The sequence below is a fragment of the Camelus ferus genome, chromosome 4 (genome assembly GCF_009834535.1).
Source record: "Camelus ferus isolate YT-003-E chromosome 4, BCGSAC_Cfer_1.0, whole genome shotgun sequence".
NCBI lineage: Eukaryota > Metazoa > Chordata > Mammalia > Artiodactyla > Camelidae > Camelus > Camelus ferus.
The window spans coordinates 28,659,950-28,681,639 of record NC_045699.1 but is presented as its reverse complement, the minus strand read 5'-3'; the positions used below and the strand labels follow the sequence as shown (position 1 = coordinate 28,681,639).

Sequence of the window (21,690 nt, the reverse complement as noted above, 5' to 3'; positions counted from 1 at the left end):
ATTGAAGGATATTGGGAGGAAAGATAATTTTCATAATAGTAAATAACAGATTTGACAGTATAACCTAAAAAGAATAGTTTTGATCTAATCTTTTGAAATTAAACGTGAGTAACTGCAAATATTAACTATAATAAACCCTCAAAGTAATTTTAAATTATATTAAGGTTTTTGAAGCAATAGATGAAATTATGCTTCATTAACTAATTTTAAACTTTTTTTAGGTAAATGAATTGGTGGATGCCAGAGATGTCGCCCTTGGTGCTTGGTTTGAGGCACGTATACATAGTGTTACTAGAGCTTCTGATGGACATTCACGTGGCAAAACTCCACTGAAGAATGGCAGTTCTTGTAAAAGGACTAATGGAAATGTAAATCATAATTCCAAAGAGAACACAAATAAATTGGACAATGTACCCTCTACGTCTAATTCAGACTCTGTTGCTGCTGATGAAGACGTTATTTATCATATCGAGTATGATGAGTAAGTGCTCATGCTATTGAGGACTTCATTCATGTTTTTGTTTATAGAAGCAAAATCTTAGATTTCAAGATTGTTTTCAAATAGCAGTCTTTCTGAAGAAATAACTTAGGGGTCTTGTTCAGTCTATTACATTTGTTTTTGTTTCTGTTTGTTTAGTGGTCATAATGTAATAAGGGCTCCTTAACAGTCAGCATCTCTGGCTCCTTAAGTGGTTTGTTTATTTTACTATCCTAATAGCTGGGTTAATTTAATTTGTAAGGGTTTCTCCTTGTCTCTTCTAGTATTAGGGTTTTTTTAGTATGTGTTTTAATAATATTTTAGAAAGTGTATAACAACAATGTAGTGAGTAGCTTTTAAAATGAAGTTGAAATATATTTTAAAACAGCTTATTAGTGAGATAGTTCACAGATACAATATACACATTTCAAGGGTACAATTGACTCTTTTTAGTACGTTCACAGTATTATGCATTATCACCAACTAATTTTAGAATATTTTTATTTTCCTCCAAAAACCCATATACTTAGCAGTCACTTCCTCATCCCCCTCTCCCAACAGAATGTTTTTAAATGGTCATGTGAAAACAGTATTAAGAACTTGTTTTGAGGGCCTAGATTCTAACACTGAATTATCATTTTCTTTACCTATTTTCAAAATCATAGTTTTAAAGTTACTATGGGGACAGATTTATTTATTCAACACTAAATGAACTTTAAGTTATTACTCAAGCTTAATATGTATGGAAAATATGCTACCAAATCCTTACAGAGAATAAGAGTTCAAGATCCTAAAATGGTTGTGGTTTGTGGCGGGGGGGTTTACCAAAAATGGTATAAAAGACTTTGGTGTCAACTCGGATTTCCAGGATACCTGGGAAAGGGTCAAAAGTAGATCTCTTTAATCTTCACTTTTCTGATGCTTCTTAAGGTTGTGACTAACTTGCCAACATGACTTATTTCAAATGTGCCATCATACTGCTTTCTACTATAGTAGATGATGATAGAACCAACAACTAGAATGAATATTAAGATCTGGGATTGGCCAGGACTAGCAATATTGGTAAATCAAGGCTGGGATAGAAAGGAACTGGTGATGGTATATTGATAGTAACCAGTCTCTTGGTTTATGAATACAGTGGTAAAGAGATAAAAGACTGTATTAGTGGGGGACTTCAGCTATCTGTATATCTGCTGTCAACAAGTAGAGTTCTTGAGTGACTTTGAGTTTTTAGTTCTTAGAGAATAGAAGAAATAACTTGGAGACCTGGAATCTGATTCTGGCCAATAAAGGAGCTTATCTGGCGAAAAAATACTGTCCAGAATGGCACAACATAGAAATAGGGTAAGAAGCTTTAAACACTAAGTGAACTAAGGCTTATTAAAGTTTTACAGTTTTAGGAGCTCTTAGTTGATTTTCGAATAAGAATTTCCAAGAGATAGGCCTGAGTTTTGTGTAATGTTAGAGCAGAAATCATAGTACTTTAGCTTTTATTCTTTAATGAAGGAGAAATTTGTCTTGATACAACGAATGTTAAAGGGAGTCCAAACCCAGCATGCATGAGAAGACTAAAATTATCTGTCCAAAATAATTTTACATGATGGAGTTGTTTCAGTGCTAGCAACTTAAGCATGATAGCTGAACTTTCTTAGAGAAATAAGATATCAGAAGCTTGGTGGTAGATGTCATTAACATCTTTAAAAAGAGAAAAGGACTATATAAAATAAAGTATAAAATATATGTACTTCTGGACAAAAGTCCCAAATAACACAAGGCTGGTGTAAGCACCCAGAAAGAATCATGAACCCACATGGATGTGACAACAAATCCTGTTAGTTTCATTCTTCATCATTATCAGAAAATTAAGTTAAAAGGTACAGTAAAGTGTATATTAATTTCATTAATAAGTTATTAACAGGTTCTTCTTTAGATGGAGGATGCATTGAAGAGAGATTTGGAGTGTATGGCTTAGCAGTAGTAGACATTTTTATTGAGTAGTAAGCTCCAAGTTAGTCAACAGCATGTGGCTATCAAATAGTTACATGGTGGGATGTTTTATTAGGAGTAAGATATCTAGAACAGGACTGGTGGCGCTACCATTGCACTGGGCTGGTTATTCCCTACTTGGAATATTATTCTCCATCTTACATGCTTCAATACCAACAGACCCCGGTGCATCTTCAGTGTAGAAATCAAAATGTACAGATGTAAAAGCATCATGAAGAATAGCTGAAGGAACTAAATATTCAGCTTGAAAAGACTTGGATCATGATAGCTTTCATATTTGAAAAGCTCTGTTTAATAGAAAGTGCTATACAACGTAGAAGGTAGGTTTTAGGATAATGTAAACTTGCTACCTGTCAAATCTAAGGATAGGGAACTGTCTGCCCTAAGAAGTAGCCAGTAAACAGACATTGGCTGTCTTCAAACATAGGAAAAATTAATAGAAATATTATATTGCAAAGAGAAATAACAAAAAGTTACGCCTTCTAATCCAATCACTCTTGATTTGTCTAATCCAATCTAATTCTTACTTCCAAGACAGTATCTCTTAGATAATTTTTTGTACTTGTAAGTTTACAAAATAGTATTCCATTCCATTCCATCCTATTCCATTTATACTGATTTAGTACTGTCATTTCCCTCAAATGGAGTAACTTCATTTTTCTCACAGAATAAGTTGAAAGTAATCTGCTTAATAACTCCAATCCCCTGAGTGCAGCAATGTATTTTGAGTAAGCTGTCATTTAGCCAAGGCACAAAGGTACTATACATTAGGACCAAGGAACCTGTCTCAATTCTTTGGGGATATGCAGTGTTTGTCAGTTTAAAGTGGCACCATTTTAAAGTTATTTTTATAGAGAACTACACATCCTAGTACAATACCAGACCAGATGAAATGAACTTAATTAAAACTGTTGCTGGGGGGATGGTATAGCTCAGTGGTAGAGTACATGCCTAGCGTGCACAGGGTCCTGGATTCAATTCAAAAAATAAATAAACCTATAATTACTTCCCGCCTATTAAAAAAGAAACATTTTAAAAAAATAAAAAGAAAAAAATAAACAAGAAACAAAAATACAAAAAACTTTTGAAAACTGTTGCTGACTCAGAATAAGATAAATAGGTATACTCTTGCATCTTGAGTCCTCACTCAAGTTAGCAGAGTTGAAAACAGTTTTAATCTATGAGGAGTACTAGGTGTTACAGATTGATGTTATTTACTAGGTAGATGAATTTCACAAAACAAACCCCCACCCCAAAAGCGAAATCCTAGTAGTCAACATTGTTTTAGAATCTAAATGAAATCATTTATTTTCTCATCTTTCTCTACTTTTCCTTTCAAAATTTATGAGTACAAATATTCTGAGATCACAAAAAGCAAGGTATGTTAAGAGATTAATATGAAATGTTTTGAAATGTAAGAGTTTTTCTGTTGACAAGGGTCCCTTTTCTACAGATTCCTTAATGAACATAGACTGAATTGTTGACAGCTTCTTGTGAAGATTTTGTGGGTTGTCAATCATAAGGCCTAGATGCGGCCTTGTAAACTTTGATTCACTTACTGCAAATAGTATAAAGCAAAACTGGAGTTAACATCTAAGTGTCTGGTACAAAGAACATATTTGTGTGTTTTATTTGTAATTGCTATTCTATACCACTCATCTGTCATCACCCTTGTCTTATAGCAAAGGCTTTGCATTTTTAGAACTCAGCCATCCTAGTAAGTACTTGGGGAGAAAGAGTTGGCAGTAGAAATATTAAATTGAGACTTTAGAGGAACTTAGATTCCAAAGGATTCTTAGATCTTCTGTTTAATTTCTGTTAAATTTTCTTTTAACTTTTTAAAAGCAGCTTAAGATATAATTCACACATCATTCAATTTACCTATATAAAATGTAGAATTCAGTGGTTTTTTTTCTTTTTACAGGATTGTACAACAATGACTACAATCTAATTTAGAAAATTTTCATCCTCCAAAACCTCATACCCATTAGCTGTCACTGCACATTCCCTCTACCCTCACCAGCCCTTCCCCCAAACCCCTCCCAGCCGTAGGCAGTCATGAATCTGACTCCATGGATTTGCCTGTTCTGGACATTGCATATAAGTGGAATCCTATAATATATAATGTTTTGTGACTAGCTTTCTTCACTTGGCATAAATGATTCGAGGTTCATACATGTTGGAGCTTGTATCAGTGCTTTATTGCTTTTTAATGCCAAATAATATTCTATATACCACATTTTATTTAGCCATTTATCAATTGACTGGACACTTACGTTTTCTACTTTTGCTGCTATGAACCTTCATGTACTATCTTTTTGTGTAGATATTTGTTTTAATTTCTTTTTGATATGTATGTGGCGGTGGGATTGTGGGCTTGTATGGTAGTTGTATGTTCAATCTTCTGAAGAACTGTCAAATTCTTTCCAAAGTAGCTGCACCATTTTTACATTCCATCAGTTGTGTATGAGGGTTCCAACTTCTCCACAACCTCACCAAAACTTAGGTCTTTTTGACTAGAGCCATCCTGGTCAGTATGAAGTGATATCTCATGGTGGTGGTTTTCTCTCTTGTTGTTTTCATTGAAGTGTAATTGACCTACAGCACTGTATTAGCTATAGGGGCACAACATAGTGATTCAGTATTTCTATATAGTACAAAATGAACACAGCCCTAAAGCTGTATTTATTGGAGAGTGACTATGCTTGATTGAAACGTTTATTTTTAGTGGTATTTTAAACAGAAAATAAGAGGGAAGGGGATTCAGAAGTGAGCAAATGTCAAAGTAGTACAGGCAAGTATAAATCTATGGAGTGATTAAGGGATCAATTAAAGAAAAGGGAAAAGTTGATGTTCTCTTTATTGTATAGTAGGGTTGTAATATGTATGCATCCATAACTTGCTAAAAGTTGTGTTTATTCCCATTAGTTATTCTCTGTAGTTAAAGTATAACACTTTTGAGGATACTGAATGTCTAAATTCACAAAGCTGTGGCTGCAACCTTGTAAAAGTAAAGACCCTGAAGCTATTGTAATGAAGAGCCATCATGCTGACTGAAGGGGAAGTAGACTTGGAAAAGGGCAGTCATTTCTTTAGTGTTTCTAGTAGACTAAAATATCTATAGCATAGTTTCCAGCTATTTAATGACATTAACTTCTTTTTTTTCAACTTAGATATTTTGTTTTTATTGAAGTGCAGGCAGTTATAATGTGTCAATTTCTGGTATATAGCACAATGTCCCAGTTATACATATACATACATGTTCATTTTCATATTCTTTTTCATTAAAGGTTATTACAAGATACTGAATATAGTTCCCTGTGCTATATAGAAGAAACTTGTTTTTTAATCTATTTTATATATATAGTAACTAACATTTGCAAATCTCAAACTCCCAAATTTATCCCTTCCCACCCCCTTTCCACAGTAACCATAAGATTGTTTACTATGTCTGCAAGTCTATATCTGTTTTGTAGATGAATTCATAGTGTCTCTTTCTATTTTTAGATTCCACATATAAGTGATATCATATAGTATTTTTCTTTCTGGCTTACTTCATCTTAGAATGACATTCTTTAGGTTCATCCATATTGCTGCAAATGGCATTATTTTATTTTTTATGGCTGAGTAGTATTCCATTGTGCAAATATACAACAACTTCTTTATGCAGTCCTCTATTGATGGACATTTAGGTTGCTTCCATGTCTTGGTTATTGTAAATAGTGCTACTGTGAACATTGGGGTTCATGTATTTTTGAGTTAGAGTTCTCTCCAGATATATACCCAGAAGTGAGATTGCTGGATCATATGGTAAGTCTGTTTTTAGTCTTTTGAGGAATCTTCATACTGTTTTCCATAACGGCTGCACCAAACTACATTGCCACAAGCAGTGTAGGAGGGTTCCCTTTGCTCCACACTCTCTCCAGCATTTATTGTTTTCGAACTTTTGAATGATGGCCATTCTGAGTGGTGTGAGGTGATACTTCAGTGTAGTTTTGATTTGCATTTCTCTGATAATTAGTGATATTAAGCATTTTTTCATGTGCATATTGGCCATTTGTATGTCTTCATTGGAGAATTGCTTATTTAGGTCTTCTGTCCATTTTTCGACTGGGTTGTTTTTCAGTTATTAGGTTGTATGTGCTGTTTATATATTCTGGAAATTAAGCCTTTGTCAATTGCATCATTTGCAAATATTTTCTCCCATTCTGTAGGTTGTCATTTAGTTTTGCTTATGGTTTCCTTTGCTGTGCAAAAGCTTTTAAGTTTCATTATGTCCCATTTGTTAATTTTTGATTTCATTTCTATTGCCTGGGTACGCTGCCCTAGGAGAACATTACTAAGATTTATGTCAGAGATTGCCATGTACAAAACCATTTTTTTCTATGAAAAAAAGATGATTTATGTCATAAAATGTGGAGTTTATTTTTTTGTATGGTGTGGAGTATTCTAACTTCATTGATTTACTTGCTTCCATCCAGTTTTCCTAACACCACTTGCTGAAGAGACTGTCTTTATTCCATTGTGTATTCTTGCCTCCTTTGTCGAAGATTGACCATAAGTCTGTGAGGTTATTTCTGGGTTCTCTATTCTGTTCCATTGATCCATGTCTGTTTTCGTACCAGTACCATGCTGTTTTGATTACTGTACCTCTGTAGTTTTGTCTGAAGACTGGGAGGGTTATTCCTCCAGCTTTGTTCTTTTTCTTCAGTATTGCTTTGGCAATTCTGGGTCTTTTGTGATTCCATATAAATTTTAGGATTATTCTAGTTCTGTGAAAAATGTCCTGGGTAATTTGATAGGGATCACATTAAATCTATAGATTGCCTTGGGCACTATGGCCATTTTAACAATATCGAGCAATCTAAGAGCATGGGATATCTTTCCATTTATCTAAGTAATGGCATTAACTCTATGTGCCAAACTCTGAACTAAATTCTCATGTGAATGCTTATGTAATCTTCAGCGTAACTTTAATGTTAGTTAGACTAACTCGCATATGAAGAGACCACGGCTTACTTATGTAATTTGCCACAGGTAACATGTGTTAAATGATCTGACTCCAAAGCCCAATAGTTAACCAGTATGCTTCATTGCCACTCTCCCTAAACATGGTACATGTAATAGCCTGTACTTCTTTTGTCTTCAAAGGTCAGCCTGGGATTTAGACTTTGCCTGGGATTTAAAGCAGACACAAACGTACAACTTCCATTGAGTTAAACCATGGATATGAGAGCAACTGAAGCAACCCTGATGAATTTAAGTTTTACTTATCACTTGGCTGCTTTATCTGCAGGTACAGGCTTAAATCCTTATCCTGCTTTTGTATTAAGAAACATCTGTTCTCAGTGGATTTAGGTTAGATTCATTTTAATTGACTAGACTAGCAATTCTCAACTCTGACTACACATTAGTTGTCTAGGAAGCTTTAAAAATATGAATCCCTAGGACCTACACCCAGGACTTCTGGTATGAATGATTTGAGGAAACTCCAGACATTTATGTTTGAAAAGTTCCTCTGTGATTCTAATGTGTAACCATGGTTGAGAACCGGTGCCTTAGACCAGTGGTTCTCAAAGTATAGTCCTTGGCTAGGGACATAAGTATTACTTGTTAAAAATCCGCATGCTTGCATGTACTCCGGACATAATGAATTAATCTCTGGAAGTGGCCCAACAATCTATGTGTTAATAAGTCCTCTTGATTATCACTCATGGATTACCTCTTATCTAACCTTATTAATTGTCATCACACACCTGCAGGAAAGAGGTAGATATGACAGTTTAAATATAGTAAATCTATTTTATTAAAGGCTGAAGATGATATATAATACCTGAGGAATCTGAGTGTTCATCTTTATTTTGGTACATAAATAGGTGACTTGTGGCTTACTGACTTTTCCATTTTGTTTCCATATAGATACAGTTAGTAAAGTCTTTTTCTAAAAGAAATTATAATTTTATTCAAGCTAAATGATGTATGTCATTTAAATGAGGGACCATTTTCCACTATGCAGTCTTTACCTATATCAATTTTGCATAGAAAGCAGTGTCCATAAGTTGTTTGTGGAAAATTTATCCTTCATGGTGTGTAGGTAAATTCTTGAGGGGAGAATAATAGTTGAATATTCTTAGATCTAGTACTGGCTTTCCTGTTCAAGTCAATCTTAAATATACCAGTTGGTCCTTCTTAAACTTTATCAGTTTGGCTTAGTCCTGAAGTAGATCTCAGAATATCCTGATACTTTCTAAGGATTCAACATGTATCTTTAGTTAGTCTTACAGATCACTTAAAAAGATGAATTTGTGAATACTGTTCTTGTTAGATGACTTGCTTTCTTTAAATGCTTTCTTAAATTAAGTGGTCTTACTTAGAGATTTTGATTTATAAATTTTACTGATGTTTATAAAGAGAAAAGTAAGCTAGGAAACACATAGTAGTTTGGACAAGGATAGTATATATCTAAAGAGGGAAAATGCTAATGACAGTCATTTTTTTTTTCTGTATCATTTCTTAATAATTGTCCATGACGAGGCAAAGTTGAAATTTTTAAACATAAATGTGAAGCGTTTTTCATAATGACATGAAAATTACAGTATGATCTACCATGCTCTAGTGTTCACATTTAAAATAGAAATGTAAGTTTACCTCAGAAACAAAGATTCTTTTATTTTGACTTTTTAGTAAATTAATCTGAAGTGACCTTTTTAAAGCATGGTTCAATAATTCTTTTGTTAAAATAACACTACATGCCAGGCACTATACAAGTACTTCACCTGGATTATCTCATGTAATCCTCTTTTTAAAAATGAGTGAAGTGGATACTTTTTTATGTGTAAAGTAGAAATAGCTTGAGATTTAGAGAGGTTAAGTAACTTACCCAGTACTGAACAACAAGTTAAGTAATATAACCCAGATTCAGAAAAGGACATACTTATAACCTACCTCCCATACTACCTCTAATTTTGAAAGAAACATGATAAAATATTTTAATATATATAAAATATTATTAAATTATTACGTAACTTAAAAATTTTATGTCTCAAGTTATGATGCTTTCGCAGAACAGAATCCTTAAACCAATAAACATAAAAACACCTGTGTGCCTTTTTCTGTAAGGAAAATTCAAAGCTCATTAGTATTCAAAGAAATTTTTAAACCAAATAGGTTAAACTGCTCCTTTTAACTCACTGTCAACGTTCTACCATGGGGTTGAGATCAAATGGAAATGTCATAGCATCACTTAGGACTTGGAGGGTAATTTATGTGAGGGTATAATTAAAAGCTTATCTGGCAGACATCTTGGGATAATGTTCTCATTGCTCCCAGCGTTCTTTTAAGATTTTTTGAGCTATTCTAAGCCTGTGGTGCTTGCTTTTGAGTAGCCTTAATTATGGCTACTGCAAATAGAAGTCAGTGAGCCAATTCTGAATAAAATCATGTGGTATTTTTAGGTTAAAAGTTGCTGTTTTTCTATAAAGTAACAAAACTGATTTTCTTTAATGTACTGATACAGGAATCTATTTCTAAAGGAGTCCCATTTGTGCAATGTCAAAATGTAATGATTTCTGGGTTTTGATGGCAGAAAGGGTGTAAGAATTTTTTTTAATCAAGTCAGAATATCATGTTGATCTTGATTAGGGAGCCATAATGAGAGGTTTAGTTTTAGAACCCTGGTGCAGTGACTAGTCTGCCCCATTGTCTTTTGGTTGTTACTGACATGTTTGCCAAAGACTTGGAGTATTTCCTGTTTCTGTGACTTGCAGTTTTGAATGGATGACAGTCAAAAGGAGTGCAGAAAATGGTCTTTGACCTTATTGTGCTCTTATGTTAAAAGATCACTTAGTGCTTAGAAAAATGACTACAGTTATCAGTTGATTTCACCTTTTCAACTTTATACATCATTCCTTTACTTTAATATTTCTCAAAAAAATGATCAGCAACACTGCAGATTCACCAAGTTAAGGTGTTTATAATGCAGATTCCTAGGAACACCAAAGCCTACCACCACTTCTTGCATTGGATGGGTCTAGAATAGAGCCCAGGAACCTGCTTTTTAAGCAGGTAACCCAGGAGCCTATTAAGGATACAGAGCATTTGGTTTTCTTACAGGCTGTATAGTTTCAGGAATTAGAATCAGAATTTGGTTTGAATTCCAGGTCTTTGGTTTGTTTTTTGCTTTGTTTTGTTTGAACTCTTTCAGCTTTAATTTCCTCACATGTGAATATCTACTTGACCATGTTTTTACCCCCTAATAACCTTGAAAAGTACCCAGTAATAAGCATCAATCAAACTTTCTGCTTTCCATTTATTAATAAAGCCAGGTTATATTTTGGTAAGTACTCTTAAGTAACACCAAGTTATATTGTTTCTACTATTATCAGAACAGTTAAACACCATTGTTAATGTATTCAACAAGAGATTTATTTCCATGTAATATAAAAGTCCTACTTTTAGCAGTTTTAAATAAGTTGTTCTTTATTGTCTGTTAGTAGGCTTCACATTTAAGGTGTGAAACTTGATAATGATATTTATTAGAATAAGAAATGCTTTCTTTTTACACGTGGTATGACATTAAAAATGTGCTAAACTAGAATATGCCTCCCGATGAATCTTATCCTTATTTAAGCATATTAACCCCAGAAATCAATGTTCTGAAGGAAGTTTTTGGGGATATTTGTTAGCTACATACAGTTTGTCTTTTAAAATTATTAGCTTATAAGTCACCTAAGGAAATGCAGTTTTACTATTTTATAATAAACCTATTTTAAAAATAGTACTTAATCAATTTCCCTGAAATTTAATTCCGCAGGCTTTACTGAGTGTTTTGTCAATTGAAAACAAAATTGGTTTTTGCTAAGATGTCACATAGTTTAGGATAATCAAAAGCATACATGCTGAAAGATAGCTCTAGAAGATAACTGAAATATATCTGGAGCAATGAAAGTGTCACTGGGAAAACAAGCTTAGAGGTATTTAAGGCTTATCTGAGTATATAGACTTTATAACACCAAAGTGTTTCTAAACTTTCAAAGATGCAAAGTAGCTAACTAGAATAATTTCTTATACCTATGTTAAAATAATACCTTGACTTAAGGTTCTGAGAACAGTAGGTCATACAGTATAAGAGAAAAAGAGGACCCTAGTCTCATCCTTCCAGAAGGTATGTGTTGGCTTGTGGTACTGTGTATGTAAAATGAGTCTTGATACATTGGCACCTCTCTGCTTCAGGTCTCTGGGGATATGTTGAGCCCTGTTTTAGAAACTCTTCAAACTTCCAGCACTTCACAAAATGTCTCATACAGTCTCCTGCACAGTTTCTCAGTGCAAATGCTGACCAATTTGTAGTGGCTATCTTCAGCCAGACCTAATGGGAGGCAGGGAATGCTGTGTTGGAGACTGCCTATACTTAAAGACTTTCTTGAGTACTAGTATAATTAACAGTTGAGCTGACTACAAGTTTCTTCTTTTTAAGAACACTAAAAACATAATCTTTGAAAGCCTTTCTCTTATTAGCTCTGTATAGAGTTCTTGGTTCCCACTTGCCTATCTAGATTAAAGCTTCTCAGGAAGAAGAGAGAGCAGAATCAAGGAGATTGTTTTGAAACACAGTGGTCATAATTTATTAAGAGCTTTAGTTATATATAAAAGCAGGATTTTTCTATTTAATGAACTGCATGTTTCCAAACATTTGTGGGCCTGGTATATCCCAAATACAATAAAATTTGAACATGGTGCCTGCTTCTCAATGAAAAGTTGCTGTTCCACAGCGTAAGAGTATTGTGATAGACACTCTAAAAGCTAGGTGTGCATATATCTAAAGCTCTGAGAATACAAGGTAGAGAAGATACTTCTGTATTCTTGAAGGAGAACAGCTGGATACCAAAGATAAGTAAGTAGGAAATAAAGAGGGTAGGTTAGTATGGCTGGAGTGTAGGAGGTATATGGTATTTAATTAGTAAGAAATGAAAATAAAGGTGAATTTCAAGATTTCCAGTTAAGTATGGCAGATAAAGATGCATGTTTGTCTCCACTCCTTAAACCTTCCTAGAAGACAATAAAAGAATAAATGCATAGCCCCCAAGGACAAAAAATATGATACAAGTAAGAGAGACGAGAAAGCAACAAAATTTTGAAAGGTAAGAAGCTAATGGGTAAAAGATAACTAACTTAGCAGGCCAGAAAAAAGCTGAAACCAAAGGATGAGAAGCCAACAACAAGCAAGTAAACTGGTATTGAAGAAACTTTGGAAGGCTGAGGCCTTGGATTTACCAGGTACTTTGGAAATAGACATGGAATAAAACTGAGAACAAGAGGTTTGATTCATTAATATAAAAGAACATTTTAATTGCTTCCACCCTACTCAAGGTTTAAACCAAGAAAGAGGAAAAGTGATATTCAGGGAACAGAATTCAACATAGGAAGTAATGAAAGGAGATGTCAGCATGACAGCTGTGGAACAGATCTAGGCCTAAAGAGCAAGCTGCCCAGATTAGAGTAGGACAGAGGTCTCTAACAGATGTTTTAAAATCCAAAAGATTAGTAGAGTACCTGAAATGTCTCAATGTAGAAGAGTTTTAACTGTGGCAGAATGGAGATAATTAATGATAGGTACATAGAAAACTGAGCATGCAGCAACCAGAAAGAAAATTAAGCACTCAGTGGAAAACAAAGCTATGGAAGAAAGGACATGTAATTAAATCATACTTTATTATTTAGCTGTGAACACTTACTTACTCAACATGTGGAAAAAATACTGATTTTTACAAACAGCTGTTTTTATAATGTGCTTAACAGCAAGAAAGTTTGTGAATCCTTGCAAAAGTATGGATCTAGAACCAGATGGTCAGAGTTTGAGTCATGTTTCTGCTGCCTACTACTGTCCTAATAACTTAACTTCTGTGCCTCATCTGTAAAAAGATGAATAGTGCCTACCTCTATCTTAAGAGTTGTTAATATGTTAATACTTAGAGCAGTCCCAACAATTATAAGGAAGAGGAGGATGGAGGCAAATGAACTGTGCGTGAGGGATGGGTAAAATAACAGTTTAAAGTAAAAAGCAATGTATAAACATGTTACTTAAAAGAAACAGCTGAGAGTTGAAAATGGTTATATCTGGGGAATAGGAGTCAGGAGTGTGGTGGGGTGGTGCAGGAGGCTGCTTGTCCTCATTGTAAGTCTTGAATGTTAACTTTTTCACTTTTGTACACTTGTGGGAAACTTCTAAAAGTGGCAAGAGCCCAATAACCTTTTGTTTGGATTTTAACTTGAACCACAAGCATTTTATTTTTATTGTAGAAATCTTTGAATTTATGCAGAGGTTGAGAGAAAGTATAATGAACTCATCACTTAGCTTCAACCATTATGAATTTCTAGACAACCTTGTTTGCCACGTGCCAGCATCCTCAAGCACCACTGGATTATTTTAAAGCAAGTCACAACTTTACGTCATTTCAACCAGAAATGGCTTTCACTGAGCTATGGTGGGCACACTCCTCAGATCTCCAAGAAATAACTTGCTACAAGGAATGAATGCAGTTAGCTGATAACTTTTAGCCACAGCATTTGGGAGATCTGTCACAGTGTTTGAGCCAAAGCCACACTCTTTCCTGCCATTCTCCAGCCTGTGACAAAGTGTGGCAGGAGTTCTGGGGCCTGGCACTTGGGCCCATTTGGGGAGCTCATGGTCAGTCTTTGCCCCAGAACTTCACCATTACATTGACAAAGACTTTGTCAGAGTTGTACTACACTGTGATGCCTTCCCTGCTTAACTCTTCCTCCCTCTCCTTTCAAAGTGACAGACCAGCATCATCGTCTAAGGGCTTTTGCTACCTAATCCTACCTACCCTTTCTCCCTGTCTTTCATAGGTTCATCTTCATCTTGACATCTCAGAAAATCCAACAGACAAAAGAGCTAAAAGGATTGTTTTTCTTCAGTTTTGTTTTAAATTTTATGTATTGTTGTTGGTGGGAGGTAATTAGGTTTTTTTTTTCTTTAACGAAAGTACTGGGGATTGAATCCAGCACCTCATGCATGCTAGGCATGCGCTCTACCACTGAGCTATGCCCTCCCCCGTGAAAGGATTGTTTTTAAAATGTGCAGAAAAGAGCTAACGTATCAGACCTGATATTTATTACTCTCTGAAAGGTCTGTGTTTAGTTGACCTTTAGGTGTTTGGAAACTTAGTTTTCAGGAGGATTCTCATTATTCCCCGATTAAAAAAAAAAAAAAAAGGTTCACTGTGCCTAAACTGTGTAAACGGTATGTTTATGCTGAACTCCTGCTTCTGGGAGTCTGGAATTTTGGTATGTGCTAGACATTGAGTGACCAATCCCTAATAAAAATCTTGAGCATTCTTTACATCGCTGATAGATAATATTTCACACATGTTGTCAATTTGTTGCTGGAGGAATTAAGTACATTTTGTATGACTCCACTGGGAGAAGACTCCTTGAACTTGCACCTGGTTTCCCTCTGAATGTCACCTCGTTGGCCTTTTTCCTTTGCTGGTTTTGCTTTGTGTCCTTTCACTGTAGTGAACCATAGCCATGGGAACAACTATATATTTTCCTTTGAGTTCCCCTAGCAAATCACTGAATCTGAGGTGGTTTTGAGGACCCTAACACATTTTAAAAAAAAAACCAACAACAAATGCCACGTGAAATTCATAATTATTTCTGAAAATCGAATAACCAGTAAATATTGATGTCTTTAGTTGTCTTTGTAAAAAACTTACTTGGGGTGTTCAGATAAGGATCAAAATCAAGGTCTACTCATTGCATGTAGTTGATAGGTTAAGACTGAGCCCACAAATTCCCCCTACTTTTTTCTTGGTATTTATTTGTACAAGACAAGAGACAGTCGATTCAGTTTTCCCACAGTCTGAATGTTACTGATGACATCTCTGTAGGGGAATTTAGCATGTTCCTCTGTTAGTGCTCATTTCCTGAAAGTTTATACAGTTGTCCCTCAGTATCCATGGGGGATTGGTTCCAGGACCCCCACACATACCAAAATCCACAGATGCTCAAGTCCCTTGTATAAGATGGCATGTTTGCATAAAACTTATGTACCTTCTCTCATATGATTAAAATTATCTCTAGAATACTTATAATATCTAATACAATGTAAATTCTTTGTAAATAGTTATAAATGCAATGTAACTGCTGTATAAATAGTTGCTGGAGCCTGGCAAATTCAAGTTTTTCTTTTTGGAACTTTCTAGAATTTTTTTCCCAAATATTTTCTATCAGTAGTTGGTTGAATCTACTGATGCAGGACCATGGAGTAAGGAGAGATCATTGTACTTAGAGGCCTGATTGGATTTAAATTCTGTTATTTGATAAGACTAGTTGAGAGATTGTATTTTTTTTTTTTACCTATTGCATATCATTGGGAGACATGTAATACCTTTGTGTTTTTGTGGTAACGTTTGGGTGCTGTCAGCCTGATCCATCCATTGTGAAATTTGTTGCCAGCTTTTGATGGTTTTAGCAGCTGTAAAACTACCTAGATCCACTGTTGCATTAAATGCAGTAAAAATGGTGACACATTCTTTCTTTAATTTATTAGCTATAATTCTTTCATAAAAAATTATCCTTAACCAGTTGTTCTGTATATGAAAGGTAGGGTAAACTATTGATTATTTAACTTTTTCAGTGTTCAGGATGAGTAAATTCACTAGCATCCTTCAAAAGTTGGCCAGGGAGATTTTTACAAAGTACCATTATGGAAGAATGGATTTTAATACTTACTTTCATATACCTTAGTTCTTTTTGGTGCCCATATTGTCTCATCCCTGGCCTGGGGAGGCTCCTTCAAGTTGAACCTGACATAATGGTTTTTTTAGGGTTTCTTTTAGGTTTGGGTACAGCAGGATGTCCCAGGCTCTTCTATTTGCTGCCAAGCCTGGATTCCACCATTTCTTCAAGGAGCCCTAGTTCTTTTCTGTTAGAGCATATAGTCGGCTGTTCGTTGACGTTTGTTTTGCTTGTGTTTCTATGTCTTCACATTGGACGCAGCTAGGAAATGTTTGTATTGATATTTCCAGTGAAATTTTGAGTTGAAGGATTATAATTTCATTTCTAACCTTGTATAATTTTTTCTCTAACCTTGAAAATTACAGTACCTAATAATGCCACCATTGATAGGCTTTATTCTACTTATATGGTAGTTTCAGGCTAACAGTGCTAATGCAAACAATACGATTAGTGAAAACTTGTTATGTGTTTTACTTTATGTCCTTAGTAAGTAATTGTAGCTCCATTACAGATGTACAGTTAATATAGTGTATTTTCAAGTCACTTGTAATAGTTTTTCTCTGTAGTTAAGTGACTTTTTTCATTGTGCTTTTGGCTTTTAGGAATTTCTCATACTTTGTAAGTTTTGTTTTATAATCATGTGAATCATTATATGGTTCTATAGGTACATCTCCAGAACAGTGTCCATCTTGGTTCCTTCTACCCTATTTTTTTTTACCTTTTTGTTGTAACTATATTAGTTTTGGTTTATCATTCTGTCTCAAAATATAAGTGTGTATGTATAATTACATATACACTCACACATACATACACACCTCTTTATGTACGTATACAAATATATATTTCCACACACACTGGGTAGAAAGTAACACACTATGCTGTTTGCATCTTGGGTCTTTTTGTGTTAATGTATCTTTCCAGAACAGATACCATATTCCTTTTTATAGGAGCATAATATTCTGTTATATAATCGTATCATATATTAAGTAGTTTTCTATTATGGACATTAAATTGTTTCTAGTCCTGCTGTTCCAGAGTGTGGCTATAAACAGCCTTGTGTATGTGTTTTTCCATGGGGTTTTGTTATGTTTGTGATGGGTTCCTCGAAGTGGAATTCCTGGATCAGGAATTTACCTGGATCATAAGGTAAATATATAACCAATTTTGCTGGGTATTGCTAAATTCCCTTCTACAAGGAGACAGTGCCACTTGGTATTCCCATTAGCAATGTATGAGAATGCCTGTTTCCCCACAACCTATGAACAGATTGTTACCAAACTTCACAATGTTTTAAGTAGATCTATGTTTTTAGAATCTTTGGCAAAAGTATGGTGGAATCTAAGGTGTAATCCTAATTGTAAAGATAGGGAGATGTGTTGAGCCTTGACAGTAGTCTCAGAGAAATGCAGGCCTTCGCTAGGTGGGTACAGTTACACGAAGGTCTTAACAGTATAGCAGAAGGGGGATAACTCCTAGTTTCTGGGAATATGAAAAATTTCCTATAGAGAATATTGAGCATCAGCACATTATGGGATGGAAAAGTTTCTTGAATTTGAGTTGTTCCTGAGACATCAGTTAGAGATGTAGTTGGATATATGAATGTGAAAAGAAAAATTGGGGTTAGATTGGAGCTTTTGAGCCATCATTCTATGTGATGTTAAGATATGTGTAGATGAAGATGCCCAGGAAAAGAATAATAGTGATACTTGAGCCTAGGCATGTTCTTGACTTTAGTAAGAGTAGTTTTATGGGTCCCTTCCATGTTTGCCATTTTATATAGCAACTGACTTCTCTTTGAGTAGCATTAGAAAAAAGTATACTTCATTTTCATGGTTTACTTTTACACACTTTGTGCATAAAAATTATCTGTCCATATACTCTACCATAAAATTCTGTTCTGAAACCGTGTAAATTTAGTTTCAGGACAAACATAGCTTAAATTTGTTTGTTTGATGTGAGGAATGATTTATTTTGACTTATCTCCAATAAGCGTGTTTTTATATATAATTTTAAAACTTGATTGAGGTTCTCTATTTTGAAGTATTTTCATTCTTGGTATCTAATTTTGACAAACTCAGGCAAATAGAGAACTTTTTGCCAGTGAAATATGCTTTTTTACTGTATTAAACATACAGAAATACATGGTCATGTCATGATGTCGGAAATATAATTATCACATTACAGCTCAGAAAAAAAATCTCATCTAAAAGAATAGTTTTTTTTATCCTATATGGCCTGAAGAATGTTGAGTCAGGAAACAGTCACAATTTTAGAGTTAGAAAAGCCCTAAATACCTAGTTACAAGTCTTCTCATTTTAGTTCTCAAAACAACCATATGAGGTACAGTTAGTTACCATTAGGTATATTTTACATGTGAGAGAGAGTAATGGAGAAACTAAGAGAAATTTACTTTCTCAGGGATACACAGCAAGAAGCTAAAATGGAATTTAAACCCAGGCAAGCTAAAAATAGAATATATTTTGAGTGAAGACACCAGGGTGATAAAGGATTCAAAAGCTTATACAAGTTGAAGGGTATTTATTTAAAATGTTCTTACTTAGAAGAGAGGGTAGCACGGACCTTTAAATTGTCAAGTATTAGTTCTTTCGTGGAGAGAGTGTATAGATTTCTTGATGGAACTTAAACATGGAAGGAGTTGCAAAGCTTATCTTTGATCCATTATCAAGTATATTCTCTTTTCTATGTCAGACCTATGTGAAGGTCAGATGGCTCTTCTTAGGGTTGAAACTGCCCTCACATCACTTACTGAGCAGAGGTTGGATGGTTATCTCGGAGGCTTGTGGTAAAAATTGTGGCAGTGACAGGGTAAATGGACCAGATCCTCTGAGGTCCCTTGCTAATCCTGAGATTTTTTCCCCCCAATTAACTAAAATTTGAACAAACTTGATTAAATTAGTCAGTTAACTAAAGATCCAACCCAAGGTTAATAACCATTGATTCTAAATGAATTAGATATACTGTGAGAGTCCTAGGCCACCATAGTACTTGTTTAATTTAGAAGATCCAAGGCTAGCTGCTAGAGCTGCTTCTAACTTCACACCCACACTTTGAGTAGCTCATTCAGTTGGTTAAGGGTTAACAGTCTGTTCTCTTAGTCTCTACCTTGTTAATGCTGTCACACGGGGGTATGATATTTAATTCTTCTTGTGTGTCTTTAGCACAGTAGGTTATCAAACTTGAGTCCTTTAGAATTACTGAGATTTGTGAAAATAGATTGCTGGGCCTCATCCCTGGATTTTCTGACTCAGATCAGAAGTGGAACCTGAAAGTCTGCATTTGTACCATGTTCCCAGATAGAAACACTGGTTTGAGAACCACTGCTATAGTACTTCAGCCTACCCCAGTAGGTTTGAGCTTGCCAAAAGCAGGAACCAGACATTACTCATTTCCTTGTCCCTCTTTAACCAAGCAATACATGAAGGTGACAGATCTTAATTTTAGAGAAACCACTGTGGACTGTTATTTTGCTACCTTTGGCCTGTTGATACCAGATGTCAGGCCAAAAATTCAGGAATCTTCTAAAGCTTTAGTATCAGGTCAGGTTTAGGTTTATTAAGCTTACCTTGAGAAATTCAAATAAAATGAAGACTTTGCTAGAATTCTTTCATGTGGTTCTACTTTGTGATACATATAAAATTCCAGGATTGTTTTGTGTTTTGTGTTTTTTTTTGTTTGTTGGCTTGTTTTATCATTACTAAGGAGCTAGCCACACGTAAGAACTAGAATCTTAATCTTTCTCTTCCTGAAAAAATGGAGGCCATTGAAAATGTACTAGGTTTATGTTCTTATTATGCATTAAAGCAAATGGCAGAACTTGATAAACTGGTTCCAAGTTTAGGAAGAGGTAAGCATCTAGTCTTTTATTAAGCTAATTTTTAAACTTGGGTTAAGAAAATGTGGAGCAAAAAGAACTTAGGTTTTTTATTTTACCCCTGCTCTCATTCTTCTCCCAAGGTAGCAAAGAATGTCTTACTAATGCTTTAGCAAGAGTTATTTATTCTGGCAGTCAAAATTAGGAATAAGTATCATTTAAGTGCCATTAAGAATATGATGATTAGGTTTTTATATATGTTATATATAATTTTAGTCTTCATTGGTGATAATCATAAGCAGTGTTCTATGATTATTCTTTCTCTTCCTCAGATATCCAGAAAGTGGTACTGTAGAAATAAACGTCAAGGATCTTCGACCACGAGCTAGAACCACTTTGAAATGGAATGAGCTAAACATCGGTGATGTGGTAATGGTTAATTACAATGTAGAAAGTCCTAGTAATAGAGGATTTTGGTTTGATGCAGAAATTACCACATTGAAGACAATCTCAAGGACCAAAAAAGAAATTCGTGTGACTGTTTTCTTGGGGTAAGATTCTCTTCAGTGATGCCATTTAATTACTGAATTAATCAAGGAATGTAATTTTTAGGTATTAAGCACACATTCCTTAGTAAAAAGGATGGAATCTATGAAGGATAGAAATTTCCATACTAAAGGAGAACTTTTAAATAAATTCTTGAAAAATTTTTAATTAAGAATAACCCTTACATCTCCATTGCAACTTTAAGACTATGAAAGCACCTTGGAAATAACTGAATATTTAATTAGAGAAATCCTTGCCCGCCACACAGGATTCTTACAGGTTAAACCAAATAATGTACAAAAGCATTTCAATAGCTATGGTTTCTATGAGGATCTGTGTTGATGTAACAGCAGTGAATGCTAATCTAACCAACTCTGCTGGACTTGTGAGACTAGCAGAAATTTTCCTTCATAGTAATTTTCCTTAAATTAAGAACTTAAGCTTAGTGAAGAGAATGCACAATGTAAAATGTTACCCAAGATACCAAATAACTCGGATGTTTCCATTGTTAATTCTTTAAGAAATACTTCTAAATGTTTCCCTTAAGTGTTACAGCAGTATGCATTGTTTCAAAGCTAACTTTTTATACTTGGGAAAATATTACCATCTTTCTATTTTCAGTTCTTCTGAATAAAGTTTATAGGATAAATAGTCCAAAAATTTTTTTTAAAAGCCTGTTAAAATGTTTCCAGTTCTTTAATACAGTGTTTAACTAAACAACCTTATATGTGCATTTTTGCTTATATATGCATTTTCGTGCATTTCTTCTTCAGAATGAATTCTTAGAAGTACATTTGTTGTGTTGAGCTTTGGGGATATTGGAATGACCCTGACTGTTTTCTTTTTCTCAAGGGAAGCAGCCAAACTAATACTTATGTCAAGTTCTGATTAACTGATTATATATATTACATATGTATAATGCGTATATATATAATGAATATATCTATTATAACATGGAGGTGACAAATCTAAGATGAGTTATGATTAATAATATAAACCAGGGGTTGGGAAACTATAGCCTACTAGCTACCTGTTATGAAAATAAAGCCTTATTGGGACCCTGCAA

At 34.5% G+C, this 21,690-nt stretch overlaps 1 protein-coding gene across 1 annotated transcript in view; it reads left to right on the top strand.

Moving 5' to 3' along the window:
* Positions 1 to 21,690, top strand: part of UHRF2 (ubiquitin like with PHD and ring finger domains 2) — a 76,333-nt gene that overhangs the window by 18,284 nt on the left and 36,359 nt on the right. Inside the window, exons 3-4 of the mRNA XM_032477710.1 lie at positions 222 to 481; positions 20,411 to 20,629. Of these exons, the coding sequence (XP_032333601.1) occupies positions 222 to 481; positions 20,411 to 20,629 (479 nt within the window). The remainder of the gene's footprint in view (positions 1 to 221; positions 482 to 20,410; positions 20,630 to 21,690) is intronic.